At 49.4% G+C, this 24,736-nt stretch overlaps 9 protein-coding genes across 13 annotated transcripts; 3 read left to right on the top strand and 6 right to left on the bottom strand.

The window, feature by feature from the left end:
• Positions 1-101: 101 nt before the first annotated feature.
• Positions 102-1,800, bottom strand: H257_05108. Of its 2 annotated transcripts, XM_009829851.1 has the most exons (6): positions 1,595-1,800; positions 1,186-1,536; positions 989-1,102; positions 681-877; positions 415-640; positions 102-281 (listed from the first exon to the last, which is right to left on the bottom strand). In XM_009829851.1, exons 1-6 carry the CDS (start codon positions 1,781-1,783, stop codon positions 150-152), a joined length of 1,209 nt encoding a protein of 402 aa, XP_009828153.1. In that variant the 5' UTR covers positions 1,784-1,800; the 3' UTR covers positions 102-149. The 2 variants fall into 2 exon arrangements, with proteins under 2 accessions (XP_009828153.1, XP_009828154.1); XM_009829852.1 differs by having other exon boundaries at positions 415-877.
• A 260-nt stretch (positions 1,801-2,060) lies between these two features.
• Positions 2,061-2,941, top strand: H257_05107 (60S ribosomal protein L37). Its single transcript, XM_009829850.1, has 3 exons — positions 2,061-2,129; positions 2,358-2,595; positions 2,700-2,941. Exons 1-3 carry the CDS (start codon positions 2,127-2,129, stop codon positions 2,735-2,737), a joined length of 279 nt encoding a protein of 92 aa, XP_009828152.1. The 5' UTR covers positions 2,061-2,126; the 3' UTR covers positions 2,738-2,941.
• On the bottom strand, positions 2,918-4,292 carry H257_05106 (hypothetical protein). The gene is made up of 4 exons (XM_009829849.1): positions 4,139-4,292; positions 3,839-3,976; positions 3,236-3,715; positions 2,918-3,171 (listed from the first exon to the last, which is right to left on the bottom strand). Exons 1-4 carry the CDS (start codon positions 4,244-4,246, stop codon positions 2,944-2,946), a joined length of 954 nt encoding a protein of 317 aa, XP_009828151.1. The 5' UTR covers positions 4,247-4,292; the 3' UTR covers positions 2,918-2,943.
• Positions 4,293-4,410: 118 nt separating this feature from the next.
• H257_05105 (hypothetical protein) lies at positions 4,411-8,046 on the bottom strand. Its single transcript, XM_009829848.1, has 17 exons — positions 7,805-8,046; positions 7,697-7,739; positions 7,403-7,628; positions 7,213-7,278; positions 6,927-7,077; positions 6,761-6,863; positions 6,553-6,599; positions 6,085-6,188; positions 5,911-5,969; positions 5,699-5,801; positions 5,470-5,571; positions 5,353-5,414; positions 5,233-5,288; positions 5,116-5,186; positions 4,893-5,018; positions 4,654-4,792; positions 4,411-4,576 (listed from the first exon to the last, which is right to left on the bottom strand). The coding sequence occupies exons 1-17, from the start codon at positions 8,037-8,039 to the stop codon at positions 4,440-4,442; spliced, it is 1,830 nt and encodes a 609-aa protein (XP_009828150.1). The 5' UTR covers positions 8,040-8,046; the 3' UTR covers positions 4,411-4,439.
• Positions 8,047-9,771: 1,725 nt separating this feature from the next.
• Positions 9,772-10,784, top strand: H257_05104 (hypothetical protein). The gene is made up of 7 exons (XM_009829847.1): positions 9,772-9,872; positions 9,959-10,023; positions 10,084-10,155; positions 10,202-10,350; positions 10,398-10,468; positions 10,522-10,609; positions 10,669-10,784. Exons 1-7 carry the CDS (start codon positions 9,809-9,811, stop codon positions 10,742-10,744), a joined length of 585 nt encoding a protein of 194 aa, XP_009828149.1. The 5' UTR covers positions 9,772-9,808; the 3' UTR covers positions 10,745-10,784.
• Positions 10,785-11,236: 452 nt separating this feature from the next.
• H257_05103 (hypothetical protein) lies at positions 11,237-12,717 on the bottom strand. 3 transcript variants are annotated; one of them, XM_009829845.1, is made up of 5 exons: positions 12,343-12,717; positions 11,965-12,285; positions 11,795-11,866; positions 11,673-11,734; positions 11,237-11,565 (listed from the first exon to the last, which is right to left on the bottom strand). In XM_009829845.1, exons 1-5 carry the CDS (start codon positions 12,697-12,699, stop codon positions 11,292-11,294), a joined length of 1,086 nt encoding a protein of 361 aa, XP_009828147.1. In that variant the 5' UTR covers positions 12,700-12,717; the 3' UTR covers positions 11,237-11,291. The 3 variants fall into 3 exon arrangements, with proteins under 3 accessions (XP_009828147.1, XP_009828146.1, XP_009828148.1); XM_009829844.1 differs by having other exon boundaries at positions 11,673-11,866; XM_009829846.1 differs by having other exon boundaries at positions 11,237-11,866.
• A 407-nt stretch (positions 12,718-13,124) lies between these two features.
• On the bottom strand, positions 13,125-14,105 carry H257_05102 (hypothetical protein). Its single transcript, XM_009829843.1, has one exon. It carries the CDS (start codon positions 14,044-14,046, stop codon positions 13,363-13,365), a length of 684 nt encoding a protein of 227 aa, XP_009828145.1. The 5' UTR covers positions 14,047-14,105; the 3' UTR covers positions 13,125-13,362.
• A 409-nt stretch (positions 14,106-14,514) lies between these two features.
• Positions 14,515-18,903, bottom strand: H257_05101 (hypothetical protein). Its single transcript, XM_009829842.1, has 16 exons — positions 18,450-18,903; positions 18,345-18,394; positions 18,189-18,299; positions 17,997-18,134; positions 17,697-17,812; positions 17,223-17,343; positions 16,780-16,907; positions 16,430-16,722; positions 16,289-16,368; positions 16,137-16,226; positions 15,966-16,086; positions 15,454-15,584; positions 15,285-15,377; positions 15,105-15,174; positions 14,855-14,982; positions 14,515-14,702 (listed from the first exon to the last, which is right to left on the bottom strand). The coding sequence occupies exons 1-16, from the start codon at positions 18,889-18,891 to the stop codon at positions 14,577-14,579; spliced, it is 2,238 nt and encodes a 745-aa protein (XP_009828144.1). The 5' UTR covers positions 18,892-18,903; the 3' UTR covers positions 14,515-14,576.
• Positions 18,904-19,743: 840 nt separating this feature from the next.
• Positions 19,744-24,668, top strand: H257_05100. Of its 2 annotated transcripts, XM_009829840.1 has the most exons (12): positions 19,744-19,987; positions 20,060-20,420; positions 20,485-20,643; positions 20,708-20,954; positions 21,017-21,231; positions 21,302-21,452; positions 21,534-21,654; positions 21,790-22,165; positions 22,284-22,394; positions 22,982-23,578; positions 23,917-24,076; positions 24,130-24,668. In XM_009829840.1, exons 1-12 carry the CDS (start codon positions 19,819-19,821, stop codon positions 24,505-24,507), a joined length of 3,045 nt encoding a protein of 1,014 aa, XP_009828142.1. In that variant the 5' UTR covers positions 19,744-19,818; the 3' UTR covers positions 24,508-24,668. The 2 variants fall into 2 exon arrangements, with proteins under 2 accessions (XP_009828142.1, XP_009828143.1); XM_009829841.1 differs by having other exon boundaries at positions 22,982-24,076.
• Positions 24,669-24,736: the final 68 nt, after the last annotated feature.

Here is a 24,736-nt window from a genome sequence, read left to right as displayed (position 1 = left end):
GGCAGTGGTGATATAGTTTGTGTTCCTGTGGATCAAAACTCTGCAGGTTACTTTTGCTGGATTGGGTGGAACTCGACCAAAGAGGCCTCTGAACAACACTTGGACTCATTTGTAATTTCGATATCAAGTCTATAAGACCAAAATATACACTACTTCGTCATACATCGTTGTCGTACGTTGAGAAACCCAACCAAGATGAGTCGGATTCCATCGATGACTGGTGCAGCGCCGTGCACCACTCGGCCGCTATGCACCGCCGCGTCTCCTTGTTCAATGTGCACCTGCACCACCATCCCGTGTTTGGTTAGAGACTTTTCATCGTGTGTAGTTCGGAACCAACGGAATGTGTGTCTATATAGTGTGAACGACAAAAACAACAACCCTAATCCACACACTATGGACAACCGTCCGTACCGTGGCGGCAGTGTCTGCAAAGAACGTGCCCCCGCCCTCAAACGCACTGCGGGGGTTCAGCAGCACGTTGAAGGACAAGATGGATCCGTCACAGTGCAGCCCCAAGGCATTTTGCACATTGCCATCGCCTGGCCGTCGTTCGTACTTGACGTAGAACAAGTCGCGAAACGACAGGTCACAAGTCATGCCGCCGTACGCCGCTCGAATCGCAGGAAACAGCCGCGAGCTTCAGAGTGTGAGGAATCGAGAGATGGAGTGCTACGTACCGCAACGTGGCTAGTACCCATAGATGCACCTGCGGGAGGCAGTAGCTCGGGAGGTCCGTCGTTGGGTACGCCGTGTGTCGTTTGGTCTGCCAGCCCACTCGATTGGTGTGCGCTATCAAGGCTTGCGTGACGTAGTTGCATTCGTCAATAGTCAGGATGGACCGGAGCACGTGCACGTTGGCCAAAGCGGCAGGTACCTAATTCCACCTGATATTAGGTAGTACTTCATATAGTATATCGTTGAATAGGTACATACTGTCAGTAGTTGATACGTAGGTACTAGTACAGGTAGGTGGATAGGTACCTACCGCTAAAGAGGAAGCGTATCGAGCCGCGGCGACAGTTTGTTGGGTTCGTTTTTCGTGGTCCAAACAACTTTCGACGGAGGGTGGTGGCACAACAAGATGTGAACATTCTTGGGACTACAAACCATGAGATACAGTAATACAATTGTCAGACATGAGATACAGTAATGCAATTGTCAGATAACTGAATGATTAGGTACTTGAAGGAATTCTTGAATGGATGTGCGGCCGTGAAGTTGAGCGAGACGAAGGGACGAGTTGCCGTCCCAATCCACGTCCGACAGCACGGACGCATCATGAAGGACAAGCGCTTCGACAATGGCGAGGTTGCCTCGCAAGGAAGCAAGGTGCAGTGGCGTCCGTCCACCACTCTCGACGTGTCCAAGCACAGACAAATCTTCTGTCGTGGCGTGCACGTCGACGTCCGGGCACTCCAGCAACGCTCGAACCAAGTCGACGGCGTCCGAGTCTGCTGCGTAATGCAGCGCTGTAAAGCCATGGTTGTCCACAACGTTCACGTCCACGGGAATGCGATGTCTCTGTGATAGGATCTATACCATGATAACCAGCGTGAGTTTACTTCGACATATGCGGCGCAATGGCATCTACCAGCATCGCCATGTCCTCGTCGTACATGGATGCTGCAAACAACAACGGCGGTTGACCCATCACGAATATGGGCACATCCAGCAGCACGTCTGAGAGCATGAGATCACGTAGTGCGTCCAGTGCTGTGGACAGCGATGTCAATCCATCCCAGTCCACATGGGGCGGTAATGGCGAAGGCGGCACGAGCATGATACACTACTTTGGAACTTGGTTTGACAATGTATTCTATTATACAGGAACTATATAATATACAGGTAATCAAATGCTACAGTATTTCTTGGGTCGTCGCTGATTGGCTATAAAGGATTTCATTTCACAGGGTACACTTGGCCATTCCGGTGGTTTGATTGGCTGATATCATGCTCTGCCGAGTACAATATCAAAAGTGAAAGGTTCACGACGGCCTCTGATTGGTGCATTCTGTTGACTGGTGTGTAGGGAGCCGAAAGTATGCACATTTTGACTGGTGGAAACCTCGTGGGCCAATTCAGGAGCAGTTTACTCACTCGGATTCCCAACCCATCTTCTGAAAATGGTACGTCGATGCGACTTCTGTCGTCCATGCATGTGTGTGTGTGTGTGTCGTCCTGGTGCAAAGTGTCCATGGCTGCACATGTATGACCACCATGTCGTCGCTCCTTTGAGACATGGAACTGGCAGCATGATGTCATACCGGACCCACTTGGCTGCACAGGCACCAGTTCGACTCCACACAGGCATGCCACAGACAGAACCAAGGCCCTCATCCGCTTGTATCTTGTAGACCAAAGGTACCTCCAGTTACGGTAAGCGCCACAACAAGACCCACACGATCTGCCGTCGCTGTGGCAAGTCTTCTTACCACATCCAAAAGTCGACGTGCGGCTCGTGCGGTTACCCCGCTGCCAAGTTGCGCAAGTACAACTGGTCCGTGAAGGCTCTCCGCCGCCGCACCACTGGTACCGGCCGCATGCGTTACTTGAAGACTGTCCCCCGCAAGTTCAAGAACGGATTCCGTGAAGGTATGTGTGTGTATACAGCATGTATCTATCTATATACCTCTCCGCCAGCTCCCTCGCTCCGCCCCATCAACAGTGACTCATCCCCATATTTCTCCATCCTGTAGGTAGCCAGGCCGTCTCCAAGAAGGCCGCCACCAACTAAGCGGTCTATCTTTGAATCTGACTGGGATGTTCGAGTGGACACAAGGGTAGCGCTAGCCCATTTGCCGCCGCTGGAAGAGGACTGCGTAGGTAGTTCGTTAACTCGGGTTATCGACGTGGTCATGGTACCAGTAGCAGCAAATGTGCATTGTTGTCCCTTGTATTCGTCTGGACGCAGAATAAAAAGATGATGTGGAATATCGAATTCTAGTCTCCGTTGTTGTGATCGCCAGGAGTCGTCCCAACACCATGCCCGTCGTCCATGTCCTTTACTTCGCCAAACGAGTCCAAGATGCTCCTGTGTAACCGCTCCATCGCACTCGACACCTTCTCGAGCAGCTCGGCGTCTTCCGCTTCGCGCACCCGTCGCTCTTCGTCATACTGGCTCTTCAAGGCCACAATCGTGTCGATCATGCCATTCTGCTTCTTCTCCGCCTACTCACATACATACATTCTCGTATTCGACCAAGTCTGTTAACCGGTTGGTTGATTGTCGGACCTGCCTGTCGTCCGTTCGCATGGTGGTGTGGATCCCTTCCTGGAGCGCTATGAACGTCGTCGACCGGCGGTCCTTCTCGTCCATGAACGCCTGCGCCGTCTTGCGTTCGTGGGACTCGACCTGATTGGTCATTTTCTTTTCTCGTTTCACCAGTTTGGTGTTGTCAATGTCAAATGTCTCATGCGATTTGTCCAACCGTCGCGTGACCGTGCCTTGCAGCGCCTCGATGATCCCCGGCACAGTCACGTGGATAAACTCGTGAAAGTGCACTTGCACGTTGGTTTCCCTAGTGTCTTGGGCCAGGATCGTGTCGTTCAAGCGCAGGTCGAACGCCGCGCCAGCCTTGGCCTCCATCGCACTAAACGCGCCTTCGAACGCCCGCATGACGCCCGCGCGGAGCTCCGCGATCGACTCGTCGCGGGCTTTCATTTCGGCGCCGAGTTTCTCTTCAAAGTGCCGGCTGCGCTCGTTGATGGCGTCCTGTATGGATATCACGGTCGTGAATTCGAGTACAAGACGGTGAAGTGGTCGTATATTCGTGTGGCTAGCTAGATAGGTGGTAATACAAGAGAGATCAAAGGGGGGGAGGGGGGGTTGACATACAAAGTGCGTTTGGATCTCCAAGTTGCGCACGTGCGTCGCGTCCTTCAGATCCTCCATGTCATGGCCAAGCAATTCCTCGGCATTCACAATCAACTCGGTGCGCTTCGAGTCCGTTTCTTGATCGTTCGGAGGCCGAATCTACCGACCAACCACCAGGGTTATGCCAGGGAGCTATCCAATGCTGCTGCTGTTGCACAAGGAATATCCAACGTGGTAGTTAAGACAAGTGTGTAGTTCGTTTTTCCCATCAACGCTGGGCAAGTTGCCTTTTATACAAGTGCAAATGTGTAGCCGACGTACCACGCGCAAGAGCGGGCCATTGCGTGTAGCAACGGTCGCATTGGACCGTTCACGGTACGCCTGGTAGCCGCCGGACTCGTCCATCATGTTGTCGCCGTCATCCATCATGGTGATGTATTGAAGGCCCAAGTAGGAATCCCCCACACAAGTACAGCCGTAAATTGTGGTTTCGTACAGTTTCACAAGCGTAACGTATTCAAACTCGACCCCCCACACACAACCCCCCCCCACACACACATTCGTAGCAGCAACTATGAATAACGAACGATATGGGCCAACGAACGAGAGGGTAGTACTTTGATTATGGCGTTGTAGAGGTACTAGCTACTGTAGCTACGGCGCAGTCTTGGTTGATGGTGCAGAACGTTTCGTCGGTCACAAGCAACCGAGGATGCACGCGAATGGTTTGATGCGATAGCGGCGACGCCAGCGTCAGTCCTATATATATATGCACTCCATGCCTGAGCCAGGACAGACACAATATGTGACAGTGTCTGACTGTATGTATGTACTACCTGCAAGGGACGACAGCCGAGAGAGTGCCACGTACGCTTGTCCATACTCAAACACTTTGCCGAGGTGCAGCACTGCGTTGTCAAATGTTAGCCCTTGACTCTTGTGGATGCTGATGGCGTACGCCAGTGTCAGTGGCAACTACACTCATGGCAATACCATGAAGTTCCGACCAGAGAGAGATACTAATACATATACTAGAGATGGTACAGTAGTCAAGTCGAGTAATACTAGTTCGTACCTGCTGACGATTCGCCACAACTGTGTGGTTGGCCACGACGCTGAAGCCTTCCTTGAGGATGGGATGGGTGACCCCGTGGTCAAAACGAACGATGGGCAGGTTCGTGCCCGAGGCAAACCCGACCACCTAACCCCATAAGCCCGTGACCAGATTATTGCCCTTTTCGTCGACCCATACAAGGATGGGACTGTATCATCGTTATGACGTTATCATGTGTACATACCTCGCCGCGCGACCCGTTCACAAGGCCCGCTGCAACGGACAAGTTTTTGGTCAGCATCACGCGGGCGCCCTCTACACACGAAGGATGTCTATACACTGATAGGGCAAAGGGCCGTACGCTTGAGCTGGATGCGGACGGGGATGGGAGATCCTTTGAGCAAACCCTTGTCGCCTCTGCATATCCCAAGTCATAGAATTGTAGAGGGGACTGCGATACAGTATGGTAGTTGTAACGTACGTGTCAATCGCAAAAAAGTCATGGATGTCTCCGTCGAGGTGCTCTAAACGCGCATTGTTCATCTACAGCAACAGTACAGTCCTCGTCGATACTAGGATTTACAATGCATTTTCATACCGCCAACACTTCGGCGTTATGCGAAAAGATATGAATCGCCTCATTCGATGCCGAATGCCGACGACGGTCGACGCATCGAGCATTGATGGTCTTGATCATGGCCTACGGGTGTACATACACAATCAGTCGCAGTCCGACGGTGCAAACTGATATATCGGAGCAGAATCAGAAACAAGGGAGACCGTCTGCAAAGTGATATATCGGAGTAGACTCAGAAAAGAATGGGTACCGATGTGTGCGTGCCCACTCGGATGGCGTTGAGCATCGCGACAAACTCGGGGTCATCCGACTGACGAAACACTTGGTCGAGGCAAATGGACGTGTTGATGCCTCTAAAACATCGTCACAGAGACAGAAGACGTCGGACGACAAGATTACAAGGAGATCAGATATATATACATGATCATCATCCATGACAGGTATTATATGTGACATCGTTACCGTTGCCACGCTTGTGACTCAAAGCAGAACGTTGGCTCGCCCTTTGTCACAGGAGGCAGCTACAAGTGGACACGACAACGTACTCTGTAATGCCGCATACAAAATATACTCAACGCGATGTCGCATGCGTAGTAGTAGTACTAGTAATAGTACTAGGTTATGGGGGCGCCTTACTTGGTAAAAATCCCCCGAGAGGACCAACTGAATGCCGCCAAAGAAGAGCTTGGACTGCCGCACGATGCGCGCAATCGTTTCCAAGGCGTCAAACATTTGACCATCTAATAAGATCGACATATTATTGTGGATTTTTCCAGACCCCGCCGAATCGAATAGTCACGAATCGACGCTATTGGCGAATCCAATTTTAAGTGGATTTGATTGGCTATTACAGAGAAAAAACAAGTATATTCAACCAATCAAAACTCTAGCATAATTCTATTTTGATTCGACAAACCTCGCAAATTTTGCAAGTTTATAGCGAATATTTACACAATATGACAAACTGTTGTTCACGAGTGTCCAACGCGCCATTCGATTTCGAGAAAAGTGTAAACAATGCAACCAAGTACTAGTTACTAGTATATGACAGCAAAACAACCAAGATATATACTGCGACATGGCAAGGATAGAAATCACTGTTACCAAGCATGGACACTTCGTCGATCACCAGCAGCACTGCATCGCGCCACCTACATACCAAGAAACGACTAAATCAACGACGACTTTGTTGAAAACTAGGCCTACTAACTAGTCACGAGCAAGGCAAAACCAACTCGTAACTAGTACTGCAAAACCAACACTGAACTTATAGTAGCTAAGATAGTAACGAGTCATGTGCTGCCCCACTTACCGAATAAGCGCTTGGCGGTTGCGCTGCACAGCCGCCATCAACATGGTCACATCGAACGTGTCGACTTGAGGCAACCCAGCAAAGTGATGCAACGTCATGCCATCTAATGAAGAACCACCCGACGCGTGATTGAATCGGTCCACTGGAATGACGTGTGTCGTCGTACTGATGTTGAAGGCGGCGATGCCCGTGGTCGCAGTCAGGAACAGACCTTGCTTGGGCATGGCGCGTCGGATGTGACCGAGCAGAAACGACTTGCCCGTGCCCGCACGTCCTGTGAAAAACACGTTTTCCTTCTTTTGAATGGCCTGCAGAACCTAAAATAACCATACACTTGGTCCAGATTCCATATATATAGGACCACATTCCATGTATACGTCATTGTCAAGCCATCACCAATACAAGTCGGTAGCAGCGAGATATATATATATATATAAATTATATGTACGTACTTGGGCTTGTTTCATGGTAAGTTTGCGCTCAGGTTCTGGGAGCATTGGGGACGACGATGGAGCATACTATACAAAGACGAGTAGTGGTTAAATGTACTAAAACGTCATGTCAAATATAATATATACAGTACAATAAATATATAGTACTGACGCAAAAGCAGATCGAAATATATATATATATACATCGTACGTTCGTGGAAGTGGCTGTAGTGCGTGCCTTCTTTGCCACTGGTTTGTCGATGATCGTGGTTCTCTTCGCTTTGGCTTGCGGAATCAACTCATCCGACCTGTGGGTGGTGGAGATGGCTTTCGATTTGGCGATGCCGCCTTGGCTCAATGCAAAGTCCTTCAGCTCGACCATATCGCGGGGGCTTCCGTTGAAAAAGTTGTACTGAGTATACTTTTGGAACTCCCGTCTACAACGATGTATGTACGATCATACCATATACCACCACGTCTGTGATGGATGGTAGTCCTCCCTTACCGAATAAACGTGAGCTTGCCGTTGGCCACTTGCCCAAAGAACACTACAACAAGTCATACGTGTTCAGAAACCCAAGCAGATTCTTCTTGATGTGACGCAACTACGTACCTTCCACGCCGAGGGTTCGGATGGCTGCCTTGTAATCCTGGCGCAACACTTGCAGCCCGCCCTTGCGCTTGCACAAGACGACGCTTCGCAGCGTCGTGGAGCTCACGTTCTTGCCCGTGCCGCTTTGGCCAGGGCCGGTAACGGCCAGCTGGATCTCCACGTCGCATCGAATGCCCACTGGCTCGTCGCTCTTGAACGCACTGCCGTTGGTGGGTGCTACTCGTGTCGATGCCATGGAATCCAAATCAACGTGTGTGTTCCCGCGCTGGCCAACAAGGCATCCCATTGGTCTATTCCAAACCCTATATACGCTATGATTGGCTGATTCTATTCTAGAGCTAGAAATCCTTGTGCCAAAGTACTTGGACCATCGTCTTTCAATCGGGGACGGCGGCGCGTTGATTCAACTAGGACAGCCTCGCCTTGTGCAAAATATGAGACAACGTTCGTTCAACACTAGAACAAGGGTACGTACCGTAGTGTGGGTACCCACACAATTGAGCATGTCCACAAACGCCGAGTCCGCGTGACCAAACACTTGGTCGATGCATGTGGAAATGCCACTAAACAGCATGCCATAATCAACGTACTGTACATGCTAGAGACCATTGGAAAGGGTGCTGAATATGCTGAACCATTTCCACGCTGCCACGTCAAAGCAAAGGCGGGGCTGACGATCTTGGGCCACCGGTGGCAGCTAAGTACAATAACGATGAACTACTTTCACATATATAGTACAATATCCCCATCTAGGTAGGGAGGTTCACGCACTTGGTAGAAATCGCCCTTCAAAATCAGCAGAAATAATCGAGTGGATTGTCGAAAATGTCGTGCGGTTGCTTCAAACAGGCGACCATATGCAGCAAAAGTGCCAAACACGAGCGAACGAACGAACGCACGGACGACAGAGGACCGAGCTTGGAAATAAATCACGCCTAGTTTCATCCGATCGATCTCTAACTGGTCTAGTCGTGATTTATTACCGAAAAAACCAGCGCGACCGGGTTGCGTTGGATCATGGCGACGATCCATCGCACGCACGTTTAGTGTATCTGTGGCCAAGTGTCCCGCAAAGCGATGTAATGTTATGCCAAATTTACGTGTACATAATCTAATCGTTCAATAGTATCACATAGCGTTGCAACAGGACATGGCATGGTTGTCTTGGCAATCGCGCCATGGCTAAGTGCAGCTGCTGCATCTCGTTTGGGATCTCCATTGTGGCAATTGTACTGGGTGAATTGCCGCGTCGCGCGCATGTTGTGACTACATATTGGAAGTTGTTGCCAATGCATGAACGAACCAATTGAACGTGATATTTCCACGCAAGACGTAGCTAAAGTACACTAGTACTCTCGATAAGAGATCACGAAAGGATGAAGATGATCATGACGACGGCGAGCTAACTGCATAGTACATTCAACACCATGCCGTTTGAATTTGCTGTTTTGTATCGGTCGCCAAACAATTGCAAGCCACCATTTCGCTGGCAGAGGAGGGCATTCCGAACGAATTTCGACGGCGAGTTCTGGCCCATGGCCGTCAGTGCGACCTGGATCTCGACGTCGCAGTGGACGCCTTCGCTCATCTTAGTGCCCGATGTAGATGCCGCGCACGATCATTCATCAAAATCCGGCGGTTCTGATTGGCCCATTTCGATTAGTACCAGTCAATGCGACATCTGATTGGCCAGTGAAACGACGCGAGTAGGGCGCAACAATGGCAAGTTCAACGCAAACAATATTGCTGTGAACATGCCGTCCTTCGTCATCTCTGATGGCTCTGCCACCTACTACAGTGGTACTATATACTACGTAGTGCTCCGAGTATGAAGCACTGGACAGGGAGTAGTACCTAATGTACTACACTGGTACTACAGTAACTTACAGTACTCAGCACTTGAGGAGTACTCCGGAGTAATTGCTGAATTCGTTACATATCAAATGCTGACATTAGTTAATACTTTCGCAACAATCGAACAAATTACCTGTTGGCGGCGCTGTGATGGATGCCCAGAACGAGCCACAAGGGTCTCCACCGGAAGCAGGCTCAAAGCGTACGAAAACAGGTACTAAGTAGTATAACGTTAACTGATACTAGTCGAAGGATTTCACGCGACCTAAGATCATTCTTACAGTGAATCGCCGCGTGTAGGTGCATTTCACAAGTTTTGGCATGGCATGCTCACCCAGAAGTACCTCGAGCACGACAACCAACCAGTACATCCTACACTCACATATGTATGGTGACGCTATTGCGATTTCAACACTTGACTGTAGGCCGAAGTGCTGCGTGGGCTGTACATTGGCTCCGTTGGGGCCGGTGCAAACTGGGCCGCACTATCTGAATTGGTACTGTTCTGGCGGTACTTGCTGGTCAATGACTACTTCCTCGTAGGGAATCACGCACATCTTGGTCGTGTCCGAAACAGTTCAACCCGCCTTCGAGTCGAGTCGTCGTTTTGAGTACTTTCGCGTGAGCATCGGCGACGTGTGCTCTGCCCGAATCGTCAACTTCTTCGACGACTCAAATGCGTTCATTGCTCGGTAACGAAAATGTACGAGAAAAAGTGGATTTACATCGCGGGACAAAGGGGTTTAGTGGGGGGGAAAGTGCTGGTGCATTGCTTTGCAGGAAAATCGCGGTCAGCGACACTCGTCATAGGTAGCAGCACCAGCAACCACATCCCAGCTAACCCATGACGACCGCTGTGGTAGCTTACCTTATAGCCACACATCACATGTCGTACGAATCTGCCTTGGCACTAGTCCGCCAAGTTAGGCCACAAGCCCAGCCCAATGAGGGGTACGAATGGGGCAACCAACTTTCACTTGATCGTGTGGAACTGACCTCGATCACGGTAGGTTTGCCGTCCAGCTCAACATGTACTACGGGAGACAACACATTGCGTCGTCTCTTGAAGCGAATACCCTCACATAGATTAATAACACACGATCAATGACCTTGCATATTCTCCTCCATATAATCATATGGTCTTGACCACCTTCTGGATGGAAACTCTGTCGCACACAACGTCATATATGGTGCCGCCGTACTACAGTACCGTATACCCCCCGCTTCAGTACCTATGATTTCTCCGGTTCGATCAGATCAGATTTCACTGACATATTTTCATAGGTATTGACTGTGAAGCGGGGGGTATAATACAAGTACTACTAACGCCACTAGTAGTATTAAACAAAGTGTACTCAGCAATCAAGCCTCACCCAAGTTTGACAACTTCGCTTCCTGCGACACGAGTGCCCGTCCATCTTGCAGTACGCTTTGTGTGTATGAGCTTTCAAGCTACGTACATCCCGCTGGTAAAACCCCAGGATATTCCCCTGCGATACTGTATTATACTCAAAAATTCCAAGTCAGGAACAGTTGTACACTGTACATACCAGTAGTAAATATATAGATAGTAGAAAATCGTGACCAAAATAGAGTTTGGTGTTCTTAAAGGCCAAGTGTTTGGCATTAGTATCTATGTTTCCCTTATAGCTGCCGCTACTACTGCGTGAATGTGATTCTGGAGCCGTCGCTCCAATTCAGCCTGCAGCACCTTCGCGCGTGCGGCGCCGTGCCGTCGAAACACAGCCTCGCGCTGTCCCACGGGTACCCCTTGGAGGTCACACCCCCATCCATCTCTCGCTTCTTCGTCGAACGAGACAAACGATCTGTCGTTGTTCAGTCGATGCGACATGACAAACAGAGACCTCATGCGGCAACCGCCGCCGCCGTCCGGGATCAGCTCCAACCTAGTAGTCACGGGGTTGTAAACATGTGTACAGGTAGGTAGCCTTCGGAGCGTTAGTGGGGGACGCCGGTGGTGTCGGGGCGAGAGAGCTGTCATTGGAAGTCATACCAATAGAGCATGTTTCGCTGCGGATGGTTTATCGGTAGAGTGATCGAGTCGTCTTGCTGGATCTGCCGAGCCACCAGCACACACCGGTCATCAGATACGAATTGGCCCGTCAATGCATTCACCCATTCTTGGCGGTGGTGGTGGTGAGTTTCGAGTTGATGCAGTTGGGTCCACGTGTTTGGTTCCCGAATGGTCTACGGATGACGATGTTGGAAACGTGAAGATGATTGATTACATGGATATATATATATATATATATATGTATGTCGCGAAAGTCAAGGTATGTACGTACTTGGCTCGTAGACACTGGATACAGCTCGTCCAAGAGACAAATGGAAGGAAAGTGATCGCGGAACACTCTGAGCATCGTAGCCATGTCCTGGGGAAACCCAGTCTGCCACCGCCGTTGATATTGCACATGCTGCTCCGCTTCAAACTCAAACGTGGCGTCGTGGAGGTCGGTGGGATGGGGAGGGAAGTCAAATTTCGCCAACATCGCGGCGGTGTTATGGTACAGTTGCAACACAATCCACTCTTTGCCGAGGTTCCTCGTCTCAGCGGGGGCGAGGAGGGTTGAGTGGCGCCAGGACTCGCGATGTGGGTCTAGCGAGGCCTATTACACCATTAACGCGAAGAAGCCAATATGGAAGGGCGAAGGTGTCCTACGCACGGCCACAGGTGCGAACGATGACTCAACCCATCGCTTCATGCTTTCGATGGTGGATTTGGATACAAACACGAGCTGATTCAACTTGCGGTGGTCGGCAATCGATTCGTTCCGGCCCTCTTGAATGGCTGCGGCGACGTCCTTCCACTGGAGATATGACAATGGAGTCGGCGGCGTCCGCAGTGCGCGACTTCGTAGCTGCAACATTTGGAGCCGCTCGGTCAGTTCCATGATTGTACCTTCCAAGTCTTGTCGGTCCGCTATTTGCTTGATGCGGAGAATGCGCTTGCGTTCTCTAAAGTACACACGTTTCCGCACCCTCTCCTCCTCGGATGTCGCCTCGGTGCTGTCCCTTGTCATGACTTGGTGGTATGCTACTGTTATTTTATTAGTGACATTCACAACTTCACCTTCGCATACGGTAGTTGTTGCAGTGAATTGATTGGTCGACCGCAAGTTGTTTTTTACTTCGAAATACGCTGCAACTTGCCCTTCACAACGTAAGCTTGCTTGCTTGTCCATACAGAATACTGTTTCAATGAGGTTTATATGGAACTTTGTATGCCCAGACCACCTCACCTCTTACTAGGGGTTAAGTGCATCTCAGTGGTTGACTAACCACTAGCGATGCAGTTAACCCCGGAGATTTAGCATCGTATATGTACTCACCGGGGGTTGGACGGAGTCCCAGGTTACAGGGCGAAAAGGTGTATCCGGATGTGTTGTGAATTCGCTATAAACTTCCAAAATTCGCCTTCTAAACAACAGTATAACTGTTAATGAGGGAATTATTCAGTTCTGTGGTGGCAGTACTACCCCGGTGCCATTTTACTAGTACCATACCGTAGTTGTTCCTGGACCGTTGCCAACGACTGACTGTAAGCTCAGGTCTGCGCAATGAGAGTGTAGTACTGTACCGGAAAACCCACCCATTCACAGGCTACCGGGTAGCGTTGCATATAACCAAATTGGTGGTCATTGCCAATGACCAGCAATGCTTACACAATAAGGCAGACAGTGTACTCAGCCTAATCTGGCATGCATCGCGCGCACTGCGGATGATGGTGTGGTAAGCACGGCAACTCCGTCAAGGTGATGTTCGAGTAGCGGCTGGGCTCGCTCCATGGAGAACTGGGCTAGAGCTACCCCTCGGATGTCAGGTCGCTGTGCCAGTAGCTCCTGCACCGCCTCCAAAATCAGCGCATCGTGCATATCGCCGTCACCACCGTCGAGCGCTGCCAACGCACCCGGCACGTGCAATGGAACGACCTTTGTGTCGGGAGCAACACATTTGATTTCCTGGACCATGGATGGCAGAGTGGGGGCGAAGGTCGCGACTAAGGCCACGTCCGTCGGGATCTTGGCGAGGTCGTGAAGCATGGCTTCATTGGGCTTCAGTACAGGTAGATGCGATGGAAGGTCAGCTTGGACGGCGTCAATGTACGACCCGAACGCCGAGCACGTGAAGAGAATACCGTCGGCTCCAGTGGACGTCGCATACCGACCCAGTGCGAAGAAGCGCTGGAGAATCGATGGATGCAGTTGGGACGGCTCTCCTGCAACGGAGCCACATTGCACCAGGTCTACCGCCAACGAGTCGTCCATGAGGTTCACCAACTGTGCCTGAGGCCACAGCCTCCGGAACGCAGCCTCGATCGGCGGCGGCGAGTGCCGCAAGCCATGGATCAGCACAATTCGACGTGCCATATGGTTTCTGTCGAATTTCGAATTAGTTTTCGAACAACACTCACACAACCTTCCTCGGAATTCGGAGGTAACGCATCAATCATCCGAACGGTTTTTGAAGCAAATTTTTTAAAGATTGAATTATTGTGCTTTCGAGTGCAATTTCGTGTTGTGGCGTGGTTTCTCGTTGGAATTTAAATCGATTTGATTGGCTACTTCAGATGAGCTCAAAATTATTAACCAATTAAAACCTTCTCCATGAAATTCAACCAATCAGATCGATTGTGGATCGGTTTGGTTGGCGCGATTCGATTGCACCCCCTTCCCAAATGTGCATCAAATCGACAATATACATAGTAGTTATTGTGAATTCGCTATAAACTTCCAAAATTCGCCTGGTTTGTCGATCCCCTTGTGGAGTTAAATTTAGCATTTTCCCTCGACGGAGGAACTTGTAGATACAACGGCGTAGTAAACAAGTGCCAAGCGTGTCCATGTATACTGCTGCATCATATCATCAACCATTATTGTAAATTTAGCATGCACAACCATTACATTTCGTGCACAATTCGCTGCATGAGTGCTTGAACGTCGGCGTCGCATACTGCGCGGTCTTGGGCACTGTATTCTTTCTCGAGAATGCCCTGGAGCTGCTCCACCACATCCGCTAGGCCCGTCTACTCGAACATTCAGTCGTGAGTCCATACATTTGTAAGCTACACAGCATGCCAGTGAGCTAGGACGGCATGTGCTAGTATCTCATAACTACTACTACTACTACTACTACTACTAGGACCACAGGGTTAGTAAAGGTAGTACTAGTTATTACTTGGATGGGCTTGAATAAAATGGATTCCGTCGACGCATTCGCCAAATACGCATGGATTTTGTCCTGCACATAGGGCAAATGCGATTCCAATTGTGTATGCAACTGCATCACCATGGCTCGAATCGTGTCTAACACATAGGACACCATGAGCACAATTATGCGACTTCTGAACGAGCAATATTAATCAATATTTATAGGACTTCAAATGGAGCAATATTATTCATAATATTAATGGACATTGGTGGTTGACCTGGAGATCCAAGCTGCGTCCGCAGAGTAGAAGTAGGATTGGACGGTTGTTTCAACGCTGCCGCCTTGGCCTATGAATATCATTTTCAGCCATTCGTTTTGTCCATATATATATATATATATATATATATTCCATCCTCGTATAGTATCAAACGCAAATATATATATATATATATTATACCTTGTGCAGCCACGCGACGAGGGGAGCCGCCACGTATTGGACGGCATGTTCAATAAACACGGTGCAGCTTTTCTTCAATTCGTGCTCCAAGTCCTATCCCCACAATGCCTTGTGAATATATGCATTGGCCATCGGTATATATATATATATATATTCTAGAGAATCGTACTTTTTTCACGTCCGACGTGGTCGTGTGGACATGGGGGATGCCGTGTGTCAACAGCCCCAGGATCGAATTGTCCACCGAGAGGGTAAATGCATCGGCCAAGATGTTACCGTTGAGGATATTACCCATCGCATCTAACACAAAACAGGTAAACACTTGAAAACGAACGAACGACTACAAGCATATCGTATATTATGGCCAAATATACAGTATAATCTAAACAACAGGAAAACCACGTTTAACATATTGTGGAATTGGTACAAATTTCCAGACCCCGTCGAATCACGAATCGACGCTATTGGCTAATACAATTTTGAGTGGATTTGATTGGTTGGCTCTTACAGAAAGGACATGGATATTTTCAACCAATCAGAACTCCAGCAAGATTCCATATGGATTCGACAAACCGCGCGAATTTTAAAAGTGTAGACCAAATCAATATTACATATATGTGTTTTCAAATACAATTCACCAACTAAAACGGGGGAAAACGTCCAACTAGTTAGGATACGAACCCGTAGTTGACGAAAAGTCCAAGTTCTTTTCCGTAACGGCAAATTGAATGTCGAACGGCGTGATGCGTTCGCGTAGCGTGAGCAGATGTTTGATCAAGAACAGCCCGCCGTCCAAATGGCCCTATGTCCAAGTGACGCTAATATATATATATATATATATTCGAACGCTACCTTTTCAACGGCAATGTCGGCGGACGCCATGTTCAGCGTGGCAGTGCACATTCGCACCGCATCTTGCGCCAATTCCTCAAAAATGTGCATCTACAAGTGCAATTACACGATGGTTTTTTTCACCAATCCAATCGTGTTTAGACTGTACGTACATTCACATAACGGTACACTTTTGACAAACACATCAACGTGTGCTCCAACGTCGGGTACCACGTCGCATACACGGTCGGTGCTACATCCAAAACCACGCGCGATGCCATGAGTCCTACTACTAGTAATACTAGCACACGCACCGAGCAGCTTGTCAGGGTAATTCAAGTCGGCCAACGTCGGTACAAACGCTTCAATTTCGTCGCGAAGGTACTTTTGCGTGCACAGAATCAACCGCTCCTGCGCATCTCCGATCATGCGGTCCACGACTGGCTCCACGGCCTCGGCGGCGTCCCCCATCGGTCGGATGTGCGTGTCGACTACTTCCCGCCGAAGCACCTCGACGATCTCGCAGAGGACGTCCAGGTTGTGCTGCTGAAGCATTCGCGGCCGCACGGCGTGGTACAGCGAATAGCTCAGCTGGAAGATCATGCGTCTACAGTAGTGTCACAGGCGGGAAATATATACTAGTGTATATATATATTTCACATACTGGAATGCGTGTTCGTCTTGGTCCTCGACTTGCAGCACGGGAGCCGAGGGGACAACCCCAAACACATGCCTAAAGAGCGTGTATTCTGCTTGGCAGAGCCGTACCATGTATTGACACCCCATGCGAAGCTACAAGCCACAGTTATGATATAGTAGTTCTAAACCCATCAACGCATTGTTCCAAAATAGATAATATGTATATGCATATATATATATTGTGGATTCGATACGAATTTCCAGACCCCGTCGAATCGAATCGCGAATCCACGCTATTGGTTAATCCAATATTGCGTGGATATATTTGATTGGCTCTTACAGAAAGGACAAGTATATTCAGCCAATCAGAACTCCAGCATAATTCTATATTGATTCGACAAACCAGACGAATTTTAGAAGTTTATAGCGTATGCACAAATATATAATGTTATGTTTTGTATAACGTACCAAGCTGACAATGTCGGTGCTTTGGTTGACAGAGGTCAAGTACGCGTCCACGACTGGCGTCACCAGCTGCGTGCGGACGGTCACGTACGTGTCCAACACATCTGGCAGAAACGATTCGTTCCTATATCGTATATAAAGATTCAATGGAAATGTACAGAGTATATCAGTAAATAAATAGTATCGCACTTATATATATATATATATATTATATACATGTTTGCGTTCGAATCCATTCGACTTTTTTTCGCATGTATATACTTCGAAGTAAACATAAAATATAAATATATGCGTACATTATGTATATATGCGGAATGGAATGAAAATGAAACCCACGCGATATTGATATCAAGAATTCATTCTGCTTTTGCATTTATGAAGAAAATATAAATACATATTTCTATATATGCGGAATGGTATGGAAAGGAATGAAACCATGCTCGTATATATATATATATATATATATATATATATTACCCTGGTAGTGTGTCTCGCATGTCCAAGTGCCGGGTAAGTGCTTGACACGCAGGAGCACATGCGTGGAAGTGAAGGTAGTACACACTCGCCTCGTCCAAGTCGAGCGCCGGCGATGGCTAAGGTTGTATATATGTGGATAAATACAATCACAAATATATTTCCAAATCTATGGGGTTTGCATATATATATATATATATATATGTACTATATGTATATGTGGATAAATACAATATTCGTGCCAACATATATTTCCAAATCTATGGGGTTTGCACATATATATATTTATGGACAATCACGTACGTGGGTAGAAATAGCAGTGAGCACGTGGTCGCGAGCAGCTTCGACGGTGGCCACCGCGAAGTCCCGCAGCATGTGCAGGGCATGCATCATGAGCTCTCCGTACGCGGCCAAGTACATGGAAGTGTCCTTGAAATCCATCTACCGCAGACCAAATCAAGTGACGAAAATGCCAAACATAAAGTTAGCACGAACATGTTGCTGGAGGAACGTGACGCAGTCGTCGATGTCGCCGATGCCTTGGTCGAAGGTCGGGGATGTGGGGTCGATGGATCCAAACGTATATGGGCGGACATGCACCGTCACCTATGGCCATGTTGTCAATCGTGGAAGGAGCAACTGGATGGGTACCGTGGCCGCTCCGGTGGCGTCGACCTTGGACGAATAGTCTACTTTCCCGCCTGTGGACACGTCCAAGATGAGCATGCATCATCACGACGAGGCATCGTCACGTACCGACTGCTTTCGCGATGGAGGAAATGCGTGTAAAGTACGGCAGCGGCCCTTCAAGACTCTGCACCTTGACGTTGAGCGCATCCAATTCCGTCAACAGCGTCTCAAAGCTCTCATACAGCGCACTTGTCAACGTTTTCACCGACACATGGCGGTCCTCCATCTCTTGAAGCAACGCCAACGACTTCTCCGTGTGCTCTTCCACCGTCTCGCAGACCCGGTAGCACGTTTGAGCGTTCGTCATGAACTGTTGAATCGTCGTCGAGAGCGGCACTGGCGTGTTCGTTGCGAGAGGCGTTGCAGACACCTTCAACGCGTAATACTGCTTCAACGACATGGGTGATTTCGTCGTGGGCAATGCGTCCACCGCTCCTCGTCCATGGCTTGCCTTCTCCAGTCGGTCTAACAGCGCTTCTTGGGTCGCCGACAGTGTGGTTGAGGTCATATTCGCAACGTTGTCAGATTCTTATGCAAATCTCCGCAGTATCCGGAAGCGACATGTATCCGGACTGGACTCCAAAATAAAATCAGTATTTGTCACTCCGATGACAAATAGACTCGCTATTATTCATAGCGCTTCACTTAGGCTGGAGATCTGGCTGGCAATCACACCGTGGCGGCATGAACGAGGATCATTAGATTCCTAAGCATAAACGTTACCACTTGGAGCGGGAAGTTCTTTTCCTCGATCGGTATATTCATTACGTCAGCTGGACCTTACATGCCATTTTCCATCTTCTATTATCTTGATTTCCGAAAATTCTCAAAAATCGAGTAGTTAGCAAATGCACTATTGACTTGATTTCCGAAAATTCTCAAAAATCGAGTAGTTAGCAAATGCACTGTAACGTTACGGTACAGTAACTTGTGTAAACGGTAAATTCAACGAGCCTGAAGCTTTCCAGCGGCTGCATGCTGAAGCCTCATTGCCCCTCCCCCTGCACACACGGGGGCTTCAAATGTCCTGAGTTAAGTAAGGCTCTTGTCGCTTTACTTGTCCCCCCGGCATGTCCGTGCCGCCAAAACTTACTAGTGGGGGCAAGAAACTGACATGTGTAAGTCACGGGGTGGAGAATTTTGAGCAAGGACGGAACACGCACCGGATTCGGGAATTGAAGCGGGGACGAGGTGCAGGTATTGTGCCCCGGGGTACGACCCAGGTGCTCAAATACAATAAAGCATACCGGAGTCGCATACAAACCCAAGGTATTTACGTTGCCGTGAACTATTTTATTACTGTAACGCATCTTGGTCGCTCGTGATTGGCCACCGCACGGCGAATCATTCCACAAAATCGGGTGCTTGAGTTTGACGCCTGGCGATTGCGTCGCGTTCACAATTTCAAGCTCTCCTCGTCCAAGGAAGCAAGATTATGGCGGCCGACCAGAAGCTCCTGCATGGAGAAAGCAACCCTTCCAGCACGGACTACGTGACCAGTGACACGCCCAACATGGCAGCATTGCCCGTGATTAACGACACGGACGAGAACACGATCCGGGTGTTTGGATGGATGCACAAGCAAGGCACGCGGGTCATTCGAGGTATGATTGACAACGACCCCCTTGTTACGCCAACATATTCCCTATCTCATGGTGGTGGCTTGGTGCATGTAGGACCTGGCGCCAAGAGTTGGCGCCGCCGTTTCTTCTGCTTGGAAGGTCAAAAGATCTACTACTTCCACGAACCTGTGGACGCGCGCAAGTACTTCAACTCGCGCAGTCCCGAGCTGTGCATCGGGTCGATCGATCTCCGCACGGCGTTCAAGCTGGAACAAAGCGACCGCTTGGATCTTCCGTCCAAGGGGCTTGTGATCCACACAAAGATCCGCAAATGGCTCGTATGCCCCGAGACCGACGCCGAGTTCAAGATGTGGTTCGACGCCCTCGAGACGACGATCATGACCAACGACGCAGGCAACGTGATCCAGCGCCACTTGCCCAACGTCCGCGAATACGTCATGAAGGGGCGCACGAGGTATGTACTGTACAGTACATCCCTTCCATCCGTCCATCTCGTCATATTCCTTGTCCCAATGTAGTTACCGCGTCTTCTACTTTTTGTTTCTCATCACGGCCCTCATCGAACTGGCCGGCATTGTCCTATGGTTCCCCCTTGGCATTGAGCCGTGCAATTTGAAACTGCGCACGGCCAACTGCTCGGACATCATGAAGAAATACATCCCAGAAGAGCAACCCATGTACGTCGTTGTAGTCCTCTCTTGGGTGCCGTGACGACCTTGTGTCATCCACCTCATCGTGTAGCTGCGGCCCCGAGCCCTTTAACGGCCTGTGGAACCCGCCCGACTTTTACAAAAAGCAGGCCGGCATGGTGGGCGTGCAATGCTTCCGCGTACCCACGTTGGCACATTGGGTGTCGTACTTTTGCTTTTACTTTGCCGAGTTCATTTCCATCTTGCTTGGCGCGCTCTACTATCTCGGCATGTGGAAGCCCGTGCGTCGAGGCGCCCACTACCTGCGCGAGTTCAACCCTCCGTTCCCCCCAGACAAGGTTCGTACTGATTCCATCTGATTATGATTCTACCCTGATTCTGATCCACACATCACACGTAGTGGCCCACCGTGGACATCATGTTGTGCCACTACGCCGAGCCGGCCGAGGACACGATGTCGACGCTGGAAGCGATCATGAAGCTCGACTACCCCTGCGAGAAACTCCACGTGTACATTTGCGACGACGGTGGGTTCAAAACTAAGTTTACCCCTGGCAACCCCATCCCCGAAGTCGTGGTGAACAAGGGTGTGATTGAAAACGCTGGCGACGTCCGGTACGCTTCTACTGATATATATATATATATATATATATATATATATATATATATATTTATATATATGTAGGTATGAACTGGCGCACTTTATGTACGAGCGTGTGCTCGACTTGGACGGAGAAGGACAAGGGATTGGCTACACGCGCGCCGTGGAAATGGAAGTGAATGAGTGGCGCCAGTCGCACACAACGGTCAAGATGCCCACGCCCACCAACCCCCGCGTACGATGATGCGATGACGTGATCAATATATGATGACGTGATCAATATGTGATGACGTGATCGTGTTGTGGTATGTCACAGGTGGCCGCGCGCATCGATTGCGCGGTCGGGTCGGAACGGGACGATTACGATTACCGGTATGCTGGCTTGCCACGTGTCACGTACGTCGGTCGATTCAAACCGCCCACGCATCATTCCAAGGGTATGTCAGTCGCGTCACCTTGCCCTTTAAAGAAATGATATATCGCTTTTGAAAAATGATATATACCACTTTTGAAAAATGATATCTCTCACATTGAACTATATGTCACCATGGTGGATGGGTGTTTTCTCGTAGCGGGGAACATCAACAACGTGCTGTACAACGAAGGGGCGTGCGGCCGATATGCGATCATCCTCGACAACGACATGAAGCCGCACCCGATGTTCATCCAAGCAACGCTGCCCTTCTTCTTCGACTCGCCCGCGTCTACGAAAACATTCCGATGCCGGGCGCCAGGCTGCTCAGACATTGCCAAGATCACATGCACGCTGTGTGTGCAGGCCGGCGTGCCCGAGGCGACCATCTCGTACTGCTCCAACGACTGCTTCGTTGCGTCCAACCACGTGCACTCGCAGGTGCACCGTCGGCAGGCGCGCACGTCCAAAGTGAACCGCACGACCTGTACGACCTGTGGCGGCAAAGTGGACTTAAAGTCTGGCACGTGCTCTGGGTACGTTGATTGGCCACATCGATCGATTCGTTAAAGTTGTTTTGTATAAAGAAAAGCTGTGCTGTGGTGATTGAATTTGGATGGAATAATATATATAAATAAATATATATGGACGTAGATGCAAGAAAGCGATGGGGCGGCGCACGTCTGTGGGAACCCAAGAAGCGGCGCAGTACGCCCTCGCCATGGGCGATCACTACAACGACGACGTTCAAAATAACCAAGTGGGGTAAGATATATATATATATATATATAGGGTCCTACCTCGTGTCCCTGCATCTGGTGATACATGGACGACATTCAGCCAACATTTGGAATTTTGTGAGATTTTTTGTCCAAATTGATCGAGTTTTTAGCAGTGCAGTTTGTATTGAAGGAATTGTTGTCACACTAATTTTGGTCATACACCAATTGCGTCGTGTTCATTGATATAGTTGACCTGTGTGTTGTTGATGTAGTTTGGAGTCAACACTGTATGTATTCATATTGTGTCCATTTACACCTTTGAGTGTGGATTCTCGATCGATTTATTACTAAATTTTGTATACAACGAACGAGTTGTCATGTGGAGGGATTGCAATCTTACACTAATTGAAGTCTCCCACGAATTCGACGTTGACACTAGTTTCCTGCGACCTGATTGGCCAAGCAAGTACTTGTGCCGATTGAGTCTTCTTTGGTTTATGATGGTTGTGTCAATTCCGTAGTATTCTTCATGTCGCTCCAGTGTAGACGACCATAATCCCAACACTAGATCCATATATATATATATCCTTCCACGAAACATATAAGGTTTTTTTACTAACTATGCTGTAGCTACGTACAAACGCCTCAGTACTTTGAAGACTGCCTGCAGTTGCGCCTGGGCGACCCGTGTGGGCATCGCAACTCGACGTTTTTTGATTCGGCGCAGACGGGCATGGACGGGTACGAGTGCGCGTCGTTTGCTGGCACGAACGCCATCTTTCGGCGGTCCGCGCTGGACTCTGTGTGCGGCATCGCGTACGGATCGTTGACGGAGGATGCATTCACGGGCAAACTCATGATCGACAAGGGATGGAAGGGGCTGTACTTCCGCAAGGATTTTGAGGGCGAAGAAGGCGAGCGCATCCGACTCGCAGAAGGCGCCGTGCCCGAGACCGTGTCGGCCAGTCTGGCGCAGCGCAAGCGATGGGCTAAAGGCAACTTTCAGATCTTCTTGCGGCGGAAAACGTCGCTTGTGGACCCGACGTGGACACCGCCGGCCGACATTGAACTGCCGCCACCACGCAAAGTGAATGGGTTTATGCGCTGGGTGTTCTTCATGAACTTGACCATCTACCCCATCGGGTCGTTCCCGGCGCTATTTTTCTTTTACATCACGGGCTACTTTTTGTTCTCCGGCAACGCGCCCATCTACACGGCTGGCTTGCGGTACGACTCGACGTTGCGTTTTGCATGACGATTCTATCTATTTGTCGTCAGATGCCAAAAGAGGGGAATAGTATTCACAACGGACACTTTGGATGCAATTTTGTACTCTGTTTCCCCAAACCTACGATTTGTTATACTGAATGTTGTATGTATTCACACTATTTGAAGGCACACACTCGACTTCATAGTATTTTGCCTCGTATTTGTGGCCCATAGTGTTGGTTATATTTGGTGTGTTGTTTGGAAAACGCATGAGAACGTTTTTTACGTTTTTTACTCCCATGTAGACTTGTTCGGAACACATGGGAACGTTTTTTACGTTTTTTTATTCGCTGTAGGCTATTGGTGGCGCTCGTGCCCAAGATTGTGGTGCAATCGGTGTTGACGGCCATGATGAACCGCACGGTGGACAACAATGACGTGTTACGCAGCCAGCAAACGTGGTTTTCGTATGCGTACGTGCACGTGTTGGCGGTCATTGACGCCATTTACTGGAAGGTACGGTCGTGTTGTTGTTCGAAACGCGTTCGAAACGCGTTTGAAACATGTAGATCACGGACAAGGAGGCGGCGTGGGCCAACACGGGGGCCCTGGGCGGCAACTCGACGATGGAACTGCCCAATATCCTCGTGTTTTTTGCCATGGTATTTGGCGTCATTTGGAGCATCGTGCGCTTCTTTGTGGGGTACAACAGCGCCGAAACCACCCACGGGACGCCGCTGCTGTTTGGGTCCATGTTCCTCGGGCTGTTCACGGCGAGCCAGCTCATGCCCATGGTCCGCATGAGTCTGCAGACGTACTTTGGGTGGAGCCACAAGGCACTGACAGACCAGGGCAACGTCGTCGGCAGCTTCTCGCTCGCGATTGTGCTCAGCGTGCTCTGTCTGTGGGTGTACATTGAAAACCCCCACGACAACGTGTGGGTCTAAATACTCTATCATCAGCGAGTTTTGCATCTATATCTTGTCCAGCATGGAATAGACTGCTGTAGTACTACTATTAATAGTACTAATAGTTCGTAGTACTCCTTCAACACATTGATAATAGTCCTTAAGTAGTTACTCGTAGAACCTCGGCGTACACTCTAAACTACTATTAATATCCCAAAATACGCCTACAACCGTGGGTGTATTGTGGCACGATATCAATGCTTCCTTG

The sequence above is a fragment of the Aphanomyces astaci genome (genome assembly GCF_000520075.1).
Source record: "Aphanomyces astaci strain APO3 unplaced genomic scaffold supercont1.9, whole genome shotgun sequence".
In the NCBI taxonomy this organism is placed as follows: Eukaryota; Oomycota; class Saprolegniomycetes; order Saprolegniales; family Verrucalvaceae; genus Aphanomyces; species Aphanomyces astaci.
The sequence above is the reverse complement of the archived record's forward strand: the minus strand, read 5'-3'. Positions and strand labels throughout refer to the sequence as shown.